Source organism: Pipistrellus kuhlii, unplaced genomic scaffold (assembly GCF_014108245.1).
Source record: "Pipistrellus kuhlii isolate mPipKuh1 unplaced genomic scaffold, mPipKuh1.p scaffold_m20_p_20, whole genome shotgun sequence".
NCBI lineage: Eukaryota > Metazoa > Chordata > Mammalia > Chiroptera > Vespertilionidae > Pipistrellus > Pipistrellus kuhlii.
In genome coordinates, this window is record NW_023425516.1 from 19,230,185 (window position 1) to 19,247,796 (window position 17,612).

Genomic DNA, 17,612 nt, shown 5'->3' on the forward strand with positions numbered 1-17,612 from the left:
CGGGCGGGCGGGAGGAGGAGGCAGCGATGGTTCGGCCCTCCGCCGCCCCCCCCCGCGGCCGCGCCCGGTGGTAGCGCCCGGGGTTGCGGGCTCCGCGCCTGCGTAGTGCGGCGCCGCGGGGGAAAGGGAGAGGGAGACGGACGTTGAGAGAACGAGGAGGAAGGAGAGAAAATGGCGTCCACGGGTGAGTGTGGGGGAAGCGCGGCCGCGCCGGCGGCGGCCGGGGCGCCCCAGCCGGGGGGCTTGCTCGGCTCTGGGGGGTGGTCGGGGACGACTTGAGTGGGGCTCTGAGAAGGGGGGGCGGTCAGGGTCCCCGCCACGGGCCGAAGAGCCGAAGGAGCCCGCTTTGACCCTCCCCTCCCCCACCGGGCAGGCCGGTTCTGGAATCTTCCAGCGCCCCCGCCGCCGCGCGCGGGGGGCCCGCGGGGCCTCGGGCGGCCTCCATTGTGTGCGGCCGGGCCCCGCGCTCCGGGCCGCCCGCCACGTGGGCGGGGCCTGCGGCCTTCGGGGCCCGCGTGGCGGCGGCGGCGGCGGGGTGGGCCCGGGCCTGGAGCCCCGCACCCCGTCACCACCCCCTCTTCCGGGGGGGAGGGCGCCCGCACCCCAGGGCGGGTCTGCCTCCCGCCAAGCCCGCGGGGAAGCGGATAAACACAAAAAGGCCGCGGGTCTGGGAGGCGAGGGCCCCGGCCCCAACTTCTGGCCCCACGACTGGGCTTTAGTATCCGGGTTCGGCTCCCCCCTTTCAAAGCCCCCCCCAAAATTTTTAAATTAATTAAATAAAATCCCGCTGTTCCCACGGCTGCTTCGGGTTTTCTGTTTCATCCCACCCCCTTCCCGCCCCAGAAAGCGGGGAAGGGGCTCCCGGGGCGGTTTTCCCGGCGGACGCGGCGCGGGGGGCGGGGGACCGGGGACCGGGGGCCGGGGAGGCCAGCCGGGGGGAGACAAAGGCCCGGCGGCGGCCCGGAGCCGACAGGCCCGCTGTGGTGCGGGGCTGGTGACCGGGAAGCGGGAGGGGGAGGGGAGGAGCGATCTTGGAAAGCGAGCTCAGGGGCAGGGGCGAGCCTGCGGCGGCTCGAGGAGTCCCCCCGGCGCCGGGCGCGGTTCTAGGGGCGCTGCCGGTTCCTGCGCCCGCCTGGGGCGGTTGGCCCGGGCACGGGGGGTATCGCCTGGGCGGCCTCCCCCCGGGCTGTAAAGGCCGGGGGAGAAGGAAGTGGAGAGGGGGGCGGGGGGGGGGGGAACGCTCCGAGTTGTAATTTAAGAGAGTCCAGAATCCAGCAACTTAAGGACGTTGCTCAGTAGCCGAGCAGGTGGGTGCCAGGGTGCAGGGTGCCCACAGGAGAGATTGGGTGGCCAGATAGGCGAGGTTCGTGTCTCCTCCTGTTCCGTGTCTGGTTTGCTGCTGCCCACCGTGCACCGACCAGGTCAGCACTCCCGCGTGTGTGTGTGTGTGTGTGTGTGTGGACACAGAGCTGGGTCCGGCCGGGCAGTCTCCGCGGGGATGGCGGGGTGAACTTTGGCTTACTTCCCTGCAAAATAGAGGAGTGAGGCCTAGACCTTGGGAGAGCTTTCCGAGCCCTGCCGACCTCTGAGCACAGCGGTATTTATTACCGACCCGCCCCGGCCTGATACGGTGGGGTCTGAAGCCCCAGGTCTACGGTTTGGGCAGTACCTGAGCCACCGCCTTGGGTAATGTACTGTTAGATCTTTTTCATCCTTATTCGGTTTACATATCAGAAGAGTACTTAAGGCACAGCCTGTGCCCTTTTAACAAAGAACACGGGGCGAACTCCCAATTAACTACCAGGCAGACCAGGAAATGAGAACATCGCCCACCCCCTAAGGCCCGCTTGGGTCACAGCCGCTCTCCTCGGCCCGTCCATTTTTAGTGAAATGAGCTGCGTGTTTGGGAGTTACAGACTCTGGCCAGCGTGTGACTGGCGTGTTTGAGGCCATGTAGTGTGTGCTGCAGGCAGATAAGTTCTGTACAGTGAACGTCGCTGCCTCCCGTATGCCACCACGCGGGCCACAGCGCTGGCTTCGCGCTGGCCTGAGGACACTGGCTGTTCCGTGCCAGGCCTGCCGGTCTGTTTTACATAACCGCCCTTGGAGAAAGGCCTCCTGCGAACCGGGACTGAGATGGCAGCGACTGGGTATCCTTTCTCCAGCAGAAACCTCGGCAGACCGGAGGTGGAAATACTCACTGTGTGTGTTGTGGGGGGTGTTGTGGAGACCACGGGGAGTGATTTGCATTTGCTTTGTATTTGCCACATTGAGCGCAGCTTGTAGAGCCGCTGCCTTCAGGTCGGTTTCTCTGGAGCACAATTCCTAGCCTTCGGGCGGCTGATTTGATCTTGTTGATGGGGGTTCTGAGTTGGGGGTGCAGGAGGAAAAGGGCAAAGTGTAGGAGGAAGATGAGCTGACTTACGTGCGATTGCTCTCGGGCCTGCGGACTTGGGAGTAGGTAGAAACCCCTCCATGAAGAGAGCTGCGATGTCAAACGGTTTGCCTTCCGATCAGGGACTGTTTCTGAATGGAGTAGAAAGGACCTTTTGTTTAGTTCGGATGGCAGTGCTGTCTTGTAACAGAATAAGGTATGTGTTTCTTGTGGAGAGCAAAGAATTGGGCAGAATTTTAAAAAATCATTACGTTAGCCCTAGCGGCTTTGGCTTAGTGGATACAGCGTGGGCCTGAAGGCAGGAGGGTCCCAGATTGGATTCCAGTCAGGGGCACGTGCCCCGATTGGCGGCTCTGTCCCCCGTCCGTGTGACATCAAGAGGCAGCCATCAATGATTCCCTCAGGTCACTGGTGTTTCTCTCTCTTCCTTCCTCTCTGAAATCAATAGAGGATATTTAAATTTAAAAAAGATAATTACTTTAGCTCTGGGGGTGTGGTATAATGATTAGAGCATTGGCCTGTGCGCGGAAGGGCCTCTGGTTCAATTCTAGTCAAGGGCACACACGTGGGTTGCAGGTTCGTTCCCAGCCCCAGTCTTGCAGGAGGCATGGCAATATTTACAATGTTCCTGCTTTTGAGTTATTGTACAGATGTAGCTCTGATCCAGTCAAAAGCAGACCCTTTAAAACACTGGATTGAGATGACTTCTGTTTTCTACCAGTCCTGCTAGAGAATGCAGTTAAAGTTAGTCTAATTGGCTAATTGAGGGAGCAACAGAAAGACTAGTTTTTGAGGAGCTGTTTCTACTAATGTAATCAACCTGGGGTTGAGCGTTGTAATGTCAATTGCCTCCTTTTTAGATGAAGATAAAGCTTCGGTTCATCGCGTTCTCTATTAGTCTCAGGATGATGACCGTGTATTTGAAATGACAGCTCTGTGGTTAGGGGGGTTGTGGTCATGGGAACTGCAAAGTATCTCTGCCAAATCAGCTGATCTTGACCTCATTTGTTGGCACTGTATTCAAACTTCGAGTTAAACGGGCTTAGACTTATTTGGGGGGTTGGTATTAAGAAATAAGAGATACTCACCCCACCGGTATGGCTCAGTGGTTGAGCCTCGACCTAAGAAACAACAGGTTACGGGTTTGAGTTCCCATCAGGGCAGGCTTTATCCTCAATAGGGGCTGTGCAGGAGGTGGCCAGTCGATGTTTGTATCTATCCCTCTCCCTTCCTCTCTCCCAAAAAAAAAAAAAAAAAAAATCAGTAACATATTTAAAAAGAAATAAGGTAATTATTTGGGCCTCTGCTGGCCCATAGCTTCTCTAAACAGTTAAAGAGTTCAGAATTCCTGCCCCCTCTCCCCCCTACTTCTTGCCTTTCCTGACTTCACACTGATTTCTCGCCTTGTTTCCTCCAGATTACAGTACCTACAGCCAAGCTGCAGCCCAGCAGGGGTAAGTCCGTCTTTTTCACCAGGATTTTGTGTGTGATTGATTGATGGAACAGAGCTGTGTAGTTGTGGAGGGTTTAGTAATGGAATCTGAGTGTTCTCTTTTCAGTTTTTGCATTTAATTTTCTCTTACAGCTACAGCGCTTACACCGCGCAGCCCACTCAAGGATACGCACAGAGCACGCAGGTAAGCTTTAAGATTAAATAAAGTAGCTGCATCCCCAAGTAGATTGTTTCAACCATTCAAACAATAGCCAGCATTGTTCTTTTTTAAAATTAGGTAATAAAACAGTGTAATGTGCTTGTAATAAAAATAACCAGGCATTTTAAACTTTCACAGTGGGAATGCCATTATACGTATATGGGAGTTACTAGCTCTCCATACCTTCCTATTATCTAGTACCTAGTTAGGTACCCTGCTCCATGCTTGGTCCTTCTGTGTGTTCAGTTCTACAGAGGAGATATGATATCTGGCAAATGAAAAAATGCAGTGCATAGATATAAAGGCATTTACCAGCGGTCGGACAGTAAGTGGAGGGGTCAGCTCTTATCGCTACCTGTGAGAGGTTAAGGGTTCTTCAGTAAATGAGTCTGAGTTTAAAAGCCTAGGCCAGCAGCTTCTAGAAATTAGCCTCCAAGATCACCTCAAATTCTGAAATGGTCTGTGGCTTAAAATGGGTACTAATAACTCTGCCGTAGAAACATTCTAGAACAGACAGAATGATGTGATGTCTCTGGCAGATCCTACGTAACTGGTCATTCAGATCTAGAATATGATCATGCTAATGTCAGAAAGAACACCTCATTCCTTGCCAGTTTTCTGTATTTCTGACGTCCAAGTTCAGAAGACAGTGCTGCTGGTGTGCTAACCCTGCTATTCATTTTCTTGGCGGTGAAATCTTTGTCCCGCTGAAAATCTGCTTTCACAATTGTCTGTGGATTTGGACCCATTTTCATTTTCCTTCCTCTGTGGTCGCTGTGTCTTCCTAATATTTGTTTCCAGTTACTAAAACTGGTCCACTTAGTGCTGGCAGTTATACGCCTGTTCCTTTATTGCTCATCCCTTGAGAGTATTGTGTTAATCTCCTGTACAGTTAACTATGATTTTGCTTAATTATCTCAGGAATTTTTTTGTAGTTAAGTTTACAAAAATACGAGTGCATCAGATCAGGGGAAACTCACAGTAATGTGGTTAATCTTATTTGAAAACAATATTTTCAACTTCTAAATTTATAAACTTAGTAGTAAATTGGGTGTGGGGTGTGTTTTCCTTTTATGTGGGTTTTTTCTCCCTAAAACTAGAAGGTTTATAGATCTGAAGGGTTTCCATCCATTAACTTTGAGCAGGCATATGGGCAGCAAAGTTATGGAACCTATGGACAGCCCACTGATGTCAGCTACACCCAGGCTCAGACCACTGCTACCTACGGGCAGACGGCCTACGCCACTTCTTACGGACAGCCCCCCGCAGGTAAGGCTGCCCTGGCCTGCTTTGGTCCCATCGCCCAGGGAGGGTGCTAAGAAGCTTGTCACTTGTGCTCTCTGATGTATATTCTGGTCCATATCTTGGCATCTGGCATTCTTAGGGGGAGTTATTTTTCTCTCCCTTTCCCTTCTATTCTCCTTGAGGGATCGCTAATAGAATGTGGGTGGAATAAATCCCAAGGGAGAAAAGAATTTCCTTTAGCTGTTTTATACAGTATACTGAATGATCTCACAGCAAAAGGGCAGATATATAAAAGATTGTGCTAATGCTGATTTGGGGTAAGAATGAGCCTCCTTAAACGGAGCTGCTGAAGATACCAAACTGGTTTTCACGTCCGTTTGCTTCCTCTGACGGTGCGCCCTCTGCTCTTGTTTTGTGCTTCCACAGTAGAAGGGACCAGTACAGGTTTGACGATCCTGCTCATTCTGCATGGGGAATGCTTTCCAGCTTGTTTAACCCTGTAATGTGGACCCCATAGGTGTTTTCATTAGTTTAACCCTCCAACCTTCTAGCCTCATACACAGCAAGGCGCTAATGGGAACCGCTTCCGGTGCCATCCGCAGATCCATCTTTTCTTTACGTGGTTTTGGGGGAAGTTCTGCTTTGTTTTATTTTACATTTTTCTGTGTCAAGCCTTAATAATAGTCCACCTTCCCAAAGGTACTTCAGATGACTATTCCCCAGCTGACTGCCCATGTTCCCTGAGAGACAGGTGCATGATTAGATTGATTTAGAGGCAAAGGCTGCCATCCTGCATGTCACTTATGTCTGTCTGTCTGTCGGTTTCCAGTCCAGATGCATTTTATTTTCTATTTAAGTGATGATGAATTACTTTAATTCATATTATGTCTTAGTAAATATATATATAAAATAGCATTCCAGGGAGCTAAAAACTATTCTAAGAATTAGAATAAAATAAACTGAATCCTAATACTGGGGTTGAGAGGGGAGTATATGAAAATTCTATAGTACTTTCATGCTCTGTAGTGTAAATGTTTTATGATTCCCTACCTTCTTCCCACCTACTCCCATCTTTATTATTGCTACTATTATTATTAAAGAATACTTATTTCAAAAGTCTTACAGATGTAAAAACTTTTTTACAAATCACCTGCAGTTCTCTTAAGTTATGGATAGTCTATCAGTCTTTAGAGGGGAGGGACCTGCTTGTAATGTACAGTATCTGTCTCACTGAGTGACGGCGGCCTGGGTTTGATGGGAGTACTCCCTCATCTAACACACCTTTAGTAGGTTGGGGAATGTTTGAACTTTCTATTGGATTTTTAGCAGAGAATTTTAAAATTGTGACATGAACTTCATGTATTCAGAATAACATTTTTTATTTAGTTATGATTGACATACATCAGTTTCGAGTGCGCAGCATAATGAATTTATATTTTTTTCTATACTTGTGAAATAATCACAGTAAGTCTAGTTCATACATCCGCGCTTAGTTATAATTTTTTTCTTGTGATGAGAACTTTTAAGGTATATGCTTTTAGCAACTTTTTAATACGTATGCATTGTTCTACTCCAGCGGTCGGCAAACTCATTAGTCCACAGAGCCAAATATCAACAGTACAACGATTGAAATTTCTTTTGAGAGGCAAATTTTTTAAACTTAAACTATATAGGTAGGTACATTGTTATTAGCTTAATTAGGGTACATGGTATTTTGTGGAAGAGCCACACTCAAGGGGCCAAAGAGCTGCATGTGGCTCTAGAGCCACGGTTTGCTGACCACTGTCCTATTCCAGTCTATGTTAGGAATGTAAGCATTCTCAGGTCACAGGGATCTGAAACCAATGAGAGACAACTATATGCAGTACAGATGTGTATCACCATGACTTGTTTATTTAATAACTGGGAAGTTTCAGCCAAACAGTATAAATTAAAAAGAATAACTGCTTAGATCTAGCTATTGGAGTCCCTGGATCATTTTCTAGGAACATGATAAAATCATTTCTAGGAAATGCAGTGGTCTTTCACAGAAACCGGTATCTTTTATATTATTTAAAAATGTAAGGAGCCTACGGGTGTGGCTCGGTGGTTGAGTATAGACCTATGAACCAGGAGGCTGGAGTTCGATTCCTGTCAGGCACAGGCCCAGGTTGCAGACTCCATCCCAATGTGGGGCGTGCATGAGGCAGCCTACCAGTGATTCTCATCATTGATAGTTCCCGCTCCTCTCCCTCTTCTTTTCGCTCTGAAATCAATAAAAATACATTTTTTAACAAATAGATATAAGGGGTGTTTATATAGACTTTATAGTTTATGGAGGACTGGCATACTTCCCTTCACCCTCCCATGAACCTTTGGCATAGAGGAGCAAAATTTAAACCTGGTGAGCAAACTGAAGCTGAACCAAACTAGGTTCCCGATTGAGGCAGTGAGTGGGTTCAAGCACACTTACCCACTTTCCTCCTTAACCTCATACCGCTTTACGTGTAAAAGTCATTGGGTAATTGTTGGAAGGAATATATAAAAAGACATTTTTATCTTCTAGACTTCTTAAAACTCTTTCATGAGAAGGGAAGCTATAGAAATCTCAATTCATTAATTGGAATAGAAATCTTAAACTTTAATTTTTACTGTTCAGGCGAAACAAAAATTTTAGATTTCTGTGATTTTTTAAAGTACATTTTTATTGATTTCAGAGAGGAAGGGAGAGAAAGAAACATCAATGATGAGAATCATTGATTGGCTGCCTCCTGCACACCCCAGCCTGGGACCCTTCAGATCCCCTGATAGAGCTGTGTGATTTTTTTTAACACCTTTTTCCTTAAAGATGTCAGTGCATGTGTTGTCTTTTTGTTGTTGGTCTTTTTTTTTATTATCATTTGGCTTTATTTTGCTTGGCTGCTTGTGTTGGTACTACAGATGGATTAAAAGATTATTCATTAACTCAGTGTCTTATTACTATAACCTCAGCCATACAAAGCTTGTTGCTGCAGTTTTATGACATGAGTGCTCTGTATGATTGACATTAGGACTCAGCACAAAGCTGTTAATAAACGTTCAGATGAACAACATTCCAACTCAAAAAACTTACAGTTTGAGGCTTTCTGTTTTCTTGGAGAACAAAATTACTATCTTTGTGTATAACTAATATTAGAATTTACAAAAAAATGTTCGGGGTGTAGAAAAAAGTTATTGCACCCTGTGAAGTTTAAGGTCCTAAATCTTAACTAAAATCACCAGTCTTGGTTCATGACTTAACACACACTTTTTTTTCTTTAGTGAGATTTGGATTTTTCTTTGATGGGTATAAATGCTGACGACTAGAAGTCACTTCTTAAAAATATTTCAGAGAGGTGGGGGAGAGACATCAGTGGTGGGAAAGAACATTGTTTGGCTGCCTCCTGCCACATCCCCAACTGGGGATCAAGCCTGCAACCTGGGCATCTGCCCTTGATCGGAATCGAACCCGGGACCCTTCAGTCCGCAGGCCAACGCTCTATGCATTGAGTCAAACCAGCCAGAGCTGGATGTACGTAACTTTTGATTGTACGGCTCACTTGTGCTTACTGAGCGAGAGGAGGAATGGGGGAGGGGAGCCCAGCACCAGGAAAGGCTGTAACCCTCTTCCGGTGAAGGGAGGGGCGGTGTCAGAGTTTCAGCCCAGGCTCCAGGTGGAAGGGCACACGGGTCCTGCCTGGCAGCGGAGACAGGAGCTGGAGCTGTGAGAGCAGGCTTTGTGACCCTGTTGGGAACCAGTAAGGGGGCCCTAAGGTCCGCCCAGTACAGATGAGGAAGAACAACGCCTGTTTGCTAGTGGTGGGCAAATAAGAGGACTAGACCCATGGCTATTTCAGTCTTCACGTGGTAACGAGCATTTTTTAGTTACTTGAAACAAAATCAGCAGTTCTTAGAAGTGTGTACTCCTTAGCATCTTCCACTAAAAATTAAGCACATCCTCTAGCATTTCCAGTTCCCTTAAACATGACCTCATGATGGAGTGCTTGGGACTGAAACCAAGTAATTTCACATTGTGGGTTCAATGTTCTAACTAGTACCTGGATCCTTATTCGTAGCTATTTTAAGATGCTGTGTCATTGCTTTTTACTTCCCTTTCTGGGACATTTTATTCCTGTTTGAGAGGTTTGGGGGGTGCTTAAATTCAGAGGATTTAGTGTTAAATATTGGTTTGTTGCTGCTGCTCTTACTGAAGGGAAATAATTAATGGAATTAATAGGGGGTGGCTGAAATAGGGGCTCACAGGCGGTTCTGATGAGGAGGGTTAGGTAGCTAGACCTCTGAGGAGCCGGAACTGACGCTGCTCTCGTTTCTTCCAGGTTACACCACGCCAGCTGCCCCCCAGGCCTACAGTCAGCCTGTCCAAGGGTATGGCACTGGTGCTTACGACACCACCACTGCTACGGTCACCACCACTCAGGCCTCCTATGCAGCTCAGTCTGCGTACGGCACTCAGCCTGCTTACCCAGCCTACGGGCAGCAGCCGGCAACCACTGCACCTGCAAGGTAAGAGCACAGTCTCCTGACTCAGTGCATTGGCCTCAGCTGTTCAGGAGAGAGAGTCCGTGACTTGGTTTCTTCTTAATAGTTGCTCTCGCATACACTTAGGTGTGGTTTGTTGTTGTTGGTTTTGGTGTTTGTCAATCCTCACGCGAGGATATTCTTTTTCCCGTTGATTTTTAGAGAGAGTGGAAAAGGGACTGGGGTGGGGGAGACACACACACACCAACTGGTTGCCTCCTGCATGCACCCCGGCAGGGCTGGGAATCGAGCCTGCAGCCAAAGCACGTGCCTTGACCAGAATGGAACCCGTGAGGGCTAGGAGCTCTAACCACTGAGGAAAACTGGCTAGAGCTGTTGGGTTTTGTTTACTGATGTTTAGAGGGGAGAGAGAAACATCGACCGTTCTTTCCCTTGTTTATGCATTCAGTGGCTGCTGTGTGTGCCCGACTAGTGATCAAACCTTAACGTTGGCACATTGGGATGATGCTCTAACCATCTGAGCTGCTGCCTGGTCAGGGCACTCAGGTGTTGCTATATTCTTAGTCATTAAAATAATGCGCTAAAAAATAATAATAATAATAATAATGCACCAGAACCCACTACATTCTTCTCCATTTCGTAAAGAAGTGGTTCCATCCAGGCACCAGAGAAGGGTGGTCAGCGCAGTTTCAGAAGAGAGGCTATGTGGGTTGAAGGAGGCTATTGCATTAACTTTTTTAAAACCAGGAGAAAATTGAATGTGTGGTTTGCCTCAAAGCAGAACAACTAATGATGCTTTTGTCTTTGATTTTATTGGCCCCATAAATGAGTAACAGCTTTCTTTTTGGGTAAAACATGGGGGAGGGGGAGAGCATCATATGGCTTAAGAAACAGTCATGTGACTCACTTGTCAGTAAAGGGTATGTTTATATCTGGAAGTCAACTGAAGGAGTTGATGTAGTGGCTTGGTAATCCAAACATAACAGGCGAGTGTAAATTACCTGGGTCCCTACTGCGGGGTGAACATTGGGCGAAGTCCATACTCCATGACTGGTCAGCAGGTGAACATTATTAATTATTACTTAACAGGAGAATTTAGCTCTTTTCTTTAGGCAGTGCACTTAGGCTGTTTCTGCATACAGTCTTGACAGACGTTGGATTCTGATTTGAAAGTTGTTTTTGTGTGCTGTGAGTTTTAATGAAATAGGATATCCAAGCCATAGCTGGAGGGTTTTATATATTAAATGGTTTTTTCTAAATCATCCTTTTTGGTTCCTTTTTTCTTAATTTTTCAATTCTTGCCGCTTTAAAACAGCTGTCTGTCTTATGATCAGTGACAGCTGTTCCCCTTTCCACTGGAAAAAAGGGGGTTTGTGGCCTAATTCGGCTCTTTGGAGAAATCAGTACTTCCCAGCCTCTCTGGTCTGCCTGCTGATCCTCGGGTTTGCTTAAGATAGATCAAGCTTCCTTTGCAACGGCCCTGACGCAGAATGCTGGAGCGAAGAGGTACTAGACACCACTGTGGTCCTTTCCTTGGAATTGGGATTGGCTTTCCTACTTAACAAGGACATTTCCTGGGTCGTCAGAGCAGGAGGGGCTGGGGGTATACACCTACTATGGTATTTCCATTATAGAAATTTTGAGGCAAGCTATGGCCGTGCAAGTTAAATTTTTTTCAAGTCTATTCTTAATAAATTGAGAAACATAAATACACAGGTAGTACAGATCTATAAATGCCATAGGCTTATAAAATGTTACTCTAACCTAAAACTTGAATTATTATTATTAAAGTTTTCTGTTTGCTTTCAACAGTCCTTTTTGAGAAACAGCATTTTCTTTTACTAACAAATTACCACCCCCCTCAGATCACTTAAATTGGCAACACAAAATGTTGTAACTGCCTTTTTATAGCTGTTAACATGGAACAAAAGAAGCACTATGGCTCTAACCTGTTTGGCTCAGTGGATAGTGTCGGCCTGCACACCAAAGGGTCCAGGGTTCGATTCCGGTGAAGGGTCCATATTTCGGTTGTAAGTTTCTCCCTGGCCCAAGCCCTGGTCAGGGTGCGTGTAGAAGGCAACCAATCGATATGTTTCTCGATGTTTCTCTCTGTCCCTCTCCCACTCTCTCTAAAATCAGTTGGGGTAGGGGGATAGCCTCAGGTGAGGATAAAAACAAGCACGATGCTGTCTCATGGATGTGATTGATTCATCCCCTTGCTTAGGGTTCTCCGGCATATACAGCTGGACCGACACTGGATTTGATGTAGTTTGCTTTAAAATTGTATTTCTTTCCAAATTCAGTCCTGATGTTGTATATTGCTCACAGGTTTGTAGAGTTTTCTTACCCAACGGTTTTATGATCGAGGGTGAAAAGGCTCGCTTTTTTATTTCTTCTTTTAGACCGCAGGATGGCAACAAGCCCGCTGAGAGCAGCCAGCCTCAGTCCAGCACGGGGGGCTACAACCAGCCCAGCCTGGGCTACGGACAGAGTAACTACAGCTACCCCCAGGTGCCCGGGAGCTACCCCATGCAGCCCGTCACCGCGCCACCGTCCTACCCTCCCACCAGGTCAGTCTCCGCTCCCCCCTAATCCCAGGATAAGCCTGACCACACATCGTTCCCTGGAAAACCTCAGGCCGGCAGCCAGTAACTCCTCCAAGTACAAACAAGATTCTTACCACTCTGGGTGCTTTTACATTTGCGCTCTCAGTTAATTCAGATGGCTGAGAAACACATATTTGAAAGCAAGCCAAGTGCAGGGCGTTATATTTTTTAAAAAGAAACTTTACCTTATGCATTTTGCATTTAACAATGCAGAAGTCCATTCACGCACTGGCCTTTTAATGGTTGAGCTGAGGCCTTTTGCTTTTTATTACAGATATTTGTTCTGCATTCTTTGTCTTAGGTTAACCACACCGGCACCTACAACATCAGGGTTAGTTTCTTTAAAGTGTAGGAAGAACTGCACTTTAGTTCCACTCCCATTTACATTGAAGCAGGTTTTCAAACTTGCCTGAATTATGCTGTTAACTTCATTTTGCTGGAAGAAATAACCCCCTTTTGCACTCATTTCATTGGTTTGCACGCTAAGTGCAGAGTTAGGAGCCGTACAGCTGACGGGTAAGGGTCTCCCGGCAGTTCTCCCTCAGCTCACCTCCCCTGGAAGCGGGGAGCGTTAATCTGCGGAGTGGGACAGGTGCACCCGGGGAGAGATGGTGATAGAGGCTTAGTTTAATTGTACTTCACAATTTTTGTTTTCCAATGTCATGGTTCATATGGAGTTTAATGCCAGTTTTTTTTTTCTTTTTGTTTTTATTATTCTTATACATATATCTCTTATTGATTATGTGTAACACTCGTCTTTCATACAATGCCTTGATTCTGAAGTTTCTTTATCCATCTTTTGTTTATTAATGCCCAGATTTCATAAATGATTGGCATGTCTGAAAGTTTGAAACTATAGCCATTTGAAATATGTGTTTTAAATATATTTTTATTGTTAATAGTATTACAGATACACCTCACATTCTCTCCCCTTCCTCCCAGCTCCTACCCACCCCATTCCCACCCCGTCTTCACCTTATTGCCCATGCCCGTGGGCTGTGCATATAAGTATATGAGTTCTTGGGTTTATTTTTCTTGTTCCCCCGACCCCACATCGAGGGGGGGAATGTGTTTTTATTGATTTTAGAATGGGGGATGAGCGGTAGAAACAAAAATCAAATGATATGTAAAAAGGAAATGCATTTTTAATGTCTCATATGCTATGAATGTCTCATGTTTAGGGGGTTTGAAGGAACAAGCCTGTCCTTCCTAAAAGCTGTTTTTTCTTTCTTTCTTTCAGCTATTCTTCTTCACAGCCGACTAGTTATGATCAGAGCAGTTACTCTCAGCAGAACACCTATGGGCAGCCGAGCAGCTATGGACAGCAGAGTAGCTATGGCCAACAAAGCAGCTATGGGCAGCAGCCGCCCACTAGTTACCCCCCCCAGACTGGATCCTACAGCCAGGCTCCGAGCCAGTATAGCCAGCAGAGCAGCGGCTACGGGCAGCAGAGTGAGTCGCTAAGAGAGAACACCAAATAAGAGTGGCTGTGTTTGGAATTTCTGAACGTGGGGAATGGTCTCAGGCACTGTTTGCTTTCTGGCTCCAGGGGGCGCCTTTAGGGCATAGCATCCTGGCTGGTAGCTTGGATGTCAGATACAGACCTCGGTGCTTGCTTCAGTGTAATTGTTATTGGCGTGCCTTGCAAAAAGAAGAGAAGAGATTTTTAACTGGCTAGAATCAGTTATTTGCACTGGCATCCTGGTCTGTGGGGAAGTTTTATGCTGTGAGTGAAGTCAGCATTCTATGGCCTGCCCGTCCCAACTCACTGGCAGCAGCAGGTAGTTACTGAAGACTGTTTGGATAGTCACGTAAGCTCCATCCATGGGCACGTGTTGTTATCTAACAATGCAGAACCCACAGTCTGGGCGGAGGGCTCTGTTGTTGGGATGGCTTATTCTAAGCTAGCTGTAGGGGGTTACTCCGGCTTTGATGAGCCAGCACTTTGTGTTGAACTTCGAAGAGCCTATGATGAGGGGTGTGGTATCCAGGCTGGTGCCTGGGTCAGTGCTTTGCAGTTGAGAATTCTGTGCCTCCAGGAGAGTGCAGCAGGCAGTGTGTAAATGCTGGTCCATGGCTTACCAATGTGACTCTTTCCTCAGGTTCATTCCGACAGGACCACCCCAGCAGCATGGGTGTTTATGGGCAGGAGTCGGGCGGATTTTCCGGACCCGGAGAGAACCGGAGCATGAGTGGCCCTGATAGCCGGGGCAGGGGAAGAGGGGGATTTGATCGTGGAGGCATGAGCAGAGGTGGGCGGGGAGGAGGACGCGGTGGAATGGGGTAAGCGCAAACCTTTTCTCCTTTTACCTAATTTTGTTTCATCCGTAGGATTTTCAATGGAAAGAAGGGACTGAAAGACATAAGAAATTTATTCCTACATTTCCATGGACAATCGGTTGAGCCCAAGCCATCTTCTAAAACATGGAAATGTCACCTTTATGGCATATATTACATATGAAGTGGCAGCTTGCTTTTTTCCCTGCCAGTCTTCTTGGGTGGGGTGGGGAGAACAAAACCATTTTTGAAATCAGAGCTTTCAGTTCCCTTCGTGGTTTCCAGAGGTCACAAGCCTCTCCGGGTAATAGACTTGGGACGGAACACACACAGCCCTTCTAACAATCTAGGTTAATGACTAATTGTCTGAGTGGTTGTTTGGAAATACCTGGTGTGTATACTGCTGAAAAGGAGTGCCCTGTGTCCACAGTGTTTGTCCCCGACCTCTTTGTCCCCCGAACTGTTGAACATAATGCTGAAGATCTTGGTCCCATAACCTTTGAACTACGACCCGAGGTGCACCCGGTACACAGGGAAGTCCAGTAGCTTTTGCAGAGTAATGTATATCATTAATTCTAGTATTGCTCCTTATTGGAGATCTTAAGTCTAAATCGGTTTGACCATTTTGATTGATGGCACAATCTGGTTTAGAAAACTTTGTTTAGACCAATAACGTAACCCTGCTACCTGTGCCTGCCCTCCCCCTCCCTTCTCCCATCTCCTCTTTCCTTTCGGGTATTCGTACTGTGATGAAGGTGAGGTATAATGTTGGTGGTTAACATAATCCAGAAGGCTTAGTTCTGTGTGTGTTCTGTCCCGATATAAACTAGTGTTCAAGTTATGCAGAATGTTCTCTTCAGTATGAATTGGATTTGATGCCACCGTTGGTTCAAGGAAAAATTGAATGGGATTTCTTTTTTAGAAGTGGGCTTCAAAATTAAATAGATGTTAAATTTTTATCTTTAATTTTTGTATTAGCCAATTTGTTAACTATTGAAAGGTACTGATATTCTGCATAACTTAAAAGTCTTTGGTGAAATCTTTATTGGAAAAAATCATTTTTACACCATGCAAAACTTTATGACTAATTTGGTATACAGTAAAATCAATCCTCTGATTTGGAGAATGTCATTCCATCATAAAGGTTTCACTTCTTTATGAATGTTTTAAAATAGACATAGACACTTGAAATTACTATCATCACGTCTTCAGTCACCTAAAAGTCTTAGTATATTTCAATTGCAAAACCAATTTCAATGGACTCATTTTAATAACTTCCGAAGTAATAAATTCTAATTCTGCTAGCCATTGCTGGGAGAGGGGCGCTCTCCGGGATGAGGAGTCTCCTGGAGCCGCAGGAAAACCTGGCTCTCCCCATGGGGTTTAACAGACTGGCAGCAGTCCGTTGGGTCCTCTGGGGACAGGCAGGGGCGCCCTCCCTCTTTTTTATGGTTTGTGGTGATGGTTTTCAGTGTCTGCGGCAGGTAAGGCACTCAATGTTGTTAACGTGCCCTTTCTCATTGCCTCAGTATTTTGATATTTTCATTGGCTGTTAAACGTGGAAACTTTTTAACATGCTTTGTCGCATTTATATGCTACAGGTTACAAAGTGAGAGCCTTGTATACACTTCAATACTTAAAAAGTACCCGTACTCAGTACTCAGCCGGCAGCATAATGAAAAGTGGGACTAGACACGGTGTCCATATGGAGAGGAAAAATATACATAGAATATTTTTAACAAAGTGTTTTCATTGTATAAATGGAATCCTTCTGTAACTTTGGTAACTGCATACTTGTTGTTTGGTAATGAACCAGAGGAGGTATCATAATACTCTGGAATTGTGTAACATTAAAGTGTAAACTTTTGTGTTTAAAGGGAGAGGAATTTTATGGTGTGTACTTAAAAAAAAGAGAGAGACACAAAGCTGCATGCAACAGCTTGAAATTGTATATTCGGGTATTAAAGGTGCAATACTGGTTAGAAAGGCTCAGGGCCTCCCACTGAGGAACTGCCTTTATTTAATATAAAGGAGGTTAAAAAGGCCCAATTCACAGTTTCTTACCCTTTAAGTATGTAAGGCGGGAACTTGATCCTGCCACTGTTGTTTCTCTCAACTGCTATGTCTGTAAAGTTGCACCCCCAGTCCAGTTAGCCTTGGAGTTGGTTGTAAATTTTCTTTCCACAGTGACTAAATTCCCTAGTGCCCGGCAGTGTGTGGCTTTATGCTGAAGACGGCGGATGCGTCCTCTGGTGTGTGTGGTCACTAGTGTAGCTGTCTCCGTTCTCTGATGGTTAGGGAGCCCTGGGAGAGCTTGAGGGTGCACCTTTATGAACATGGAAAGTCCGTCCCACAGTCCCCGGCTTGCTGTTCCTCTCGACACCACGCGCTCTTTTCCAGCTCACGGGGTGGGTGTTCGGGATCTATTTCCCCCATTTGCCAAGTATTGCACTGTTAATACCAGCCCGAAATGAGAGGAGCCAACCACACTGTACAGTCAGACCCGCAAGGTGGTATGGACAGGAAGTGAGCGAGCTGCCCTGAAGAAAGGCATAGTGACAAGCTGAGAGAGATCGTTGTTTGGAGATGTTTAGCCAGTGCCCTTCTTCCCCACGAGCCCCCCCACGGCTCAGAGCGGTACTGGCTTTTAAAGGGAAAGGCCTTCATTTCTTCGTTTATCCCCCCAGCAGCGCTGGAGAGCGAGGTGGCTTCAATAAGCCTGGTGGTAAGTTTTTGAGTATTACCATGGATAGTGTTTAAAAAAAAAAAAAATACAGTCAGTTTTTAGAAAACTATAATTTTTTATTAGTTTTATAAGCGGTTTAAAAATGATCTATACAAGAGACTAATGGGTACTGCCGGCCTTGTCTTAGGGGTAATGAGGTTAACCTTGGTTACAAACAAAGGGTGACTTGAAGTATTGATCAACTGCTTCTGTAA

At 46.5% G+C, this 17,612-nt stretch overlaps 1 protein-coding gene across 12 annotated transcripts in view; it reads left to right on the top strand.

Annotated features, from left to right (window-relative positions):
- The window catches only part of EWSR1 (EWS RNA binding protein 1), a 23,629-nt gene continuing 6,017 nt past the window's right edge, over nucleotides 1-17,612 (top strand). Inside the window, exons 1-10 of one of the 12 annotated variants that reach the window (XM_045585672.1) lie at nucleotides 5-184; nucleotides 3,813-3,849; nucleotides 3,981-4,032; nucleotides 5,193-5,316; nucleotides 5,719-5,736; nucleotides 9,627-9,813; nucleotides 12,192-12,359; nucleotides 13,636-13,847; nucleotides 14,498-14,678; nucleotides 17,360-17,397. In XM_045585672.1, coding sequence (XP_045441628.1) covers nucleotides 172-184; nucleotides 3,813-3,849; nucleotides 3,981-4,032; nucleotides 5,193-5,316; nucleotides 5,719-5,736; nucleotides 9,627-9,813; nucleotides 12,192-12,359; nucleotides 13,636-13,847; nucleotides 14,498-14,678; nucleotides 17,360-17,397 — 1,030 coding nt within the window. In that variant the 5' untranslated portion in view covers nucleotides 5-171. Of the gene's footprint in view, nucleotides 185-3,812; nucleotides 3,850-3,980; nucleotides 4,033-5,192; nucleotides 5,317-5,718; nucleotides 5,737-9,626; nucleotides 9,814-12,191; nucleotides 12,360-13,635; nucleotides 13,848-14,497; nucleotides 14,679-16,273; nucleotides 17,190-17,359; nucleotides 17,398-17,612 lie in introns of those variants that run through there. The other 11 variants (XM_045585673.1, XM_045585668.1, XM_045585669.1 and 8 more) reach the window with 11 other exon arrangements.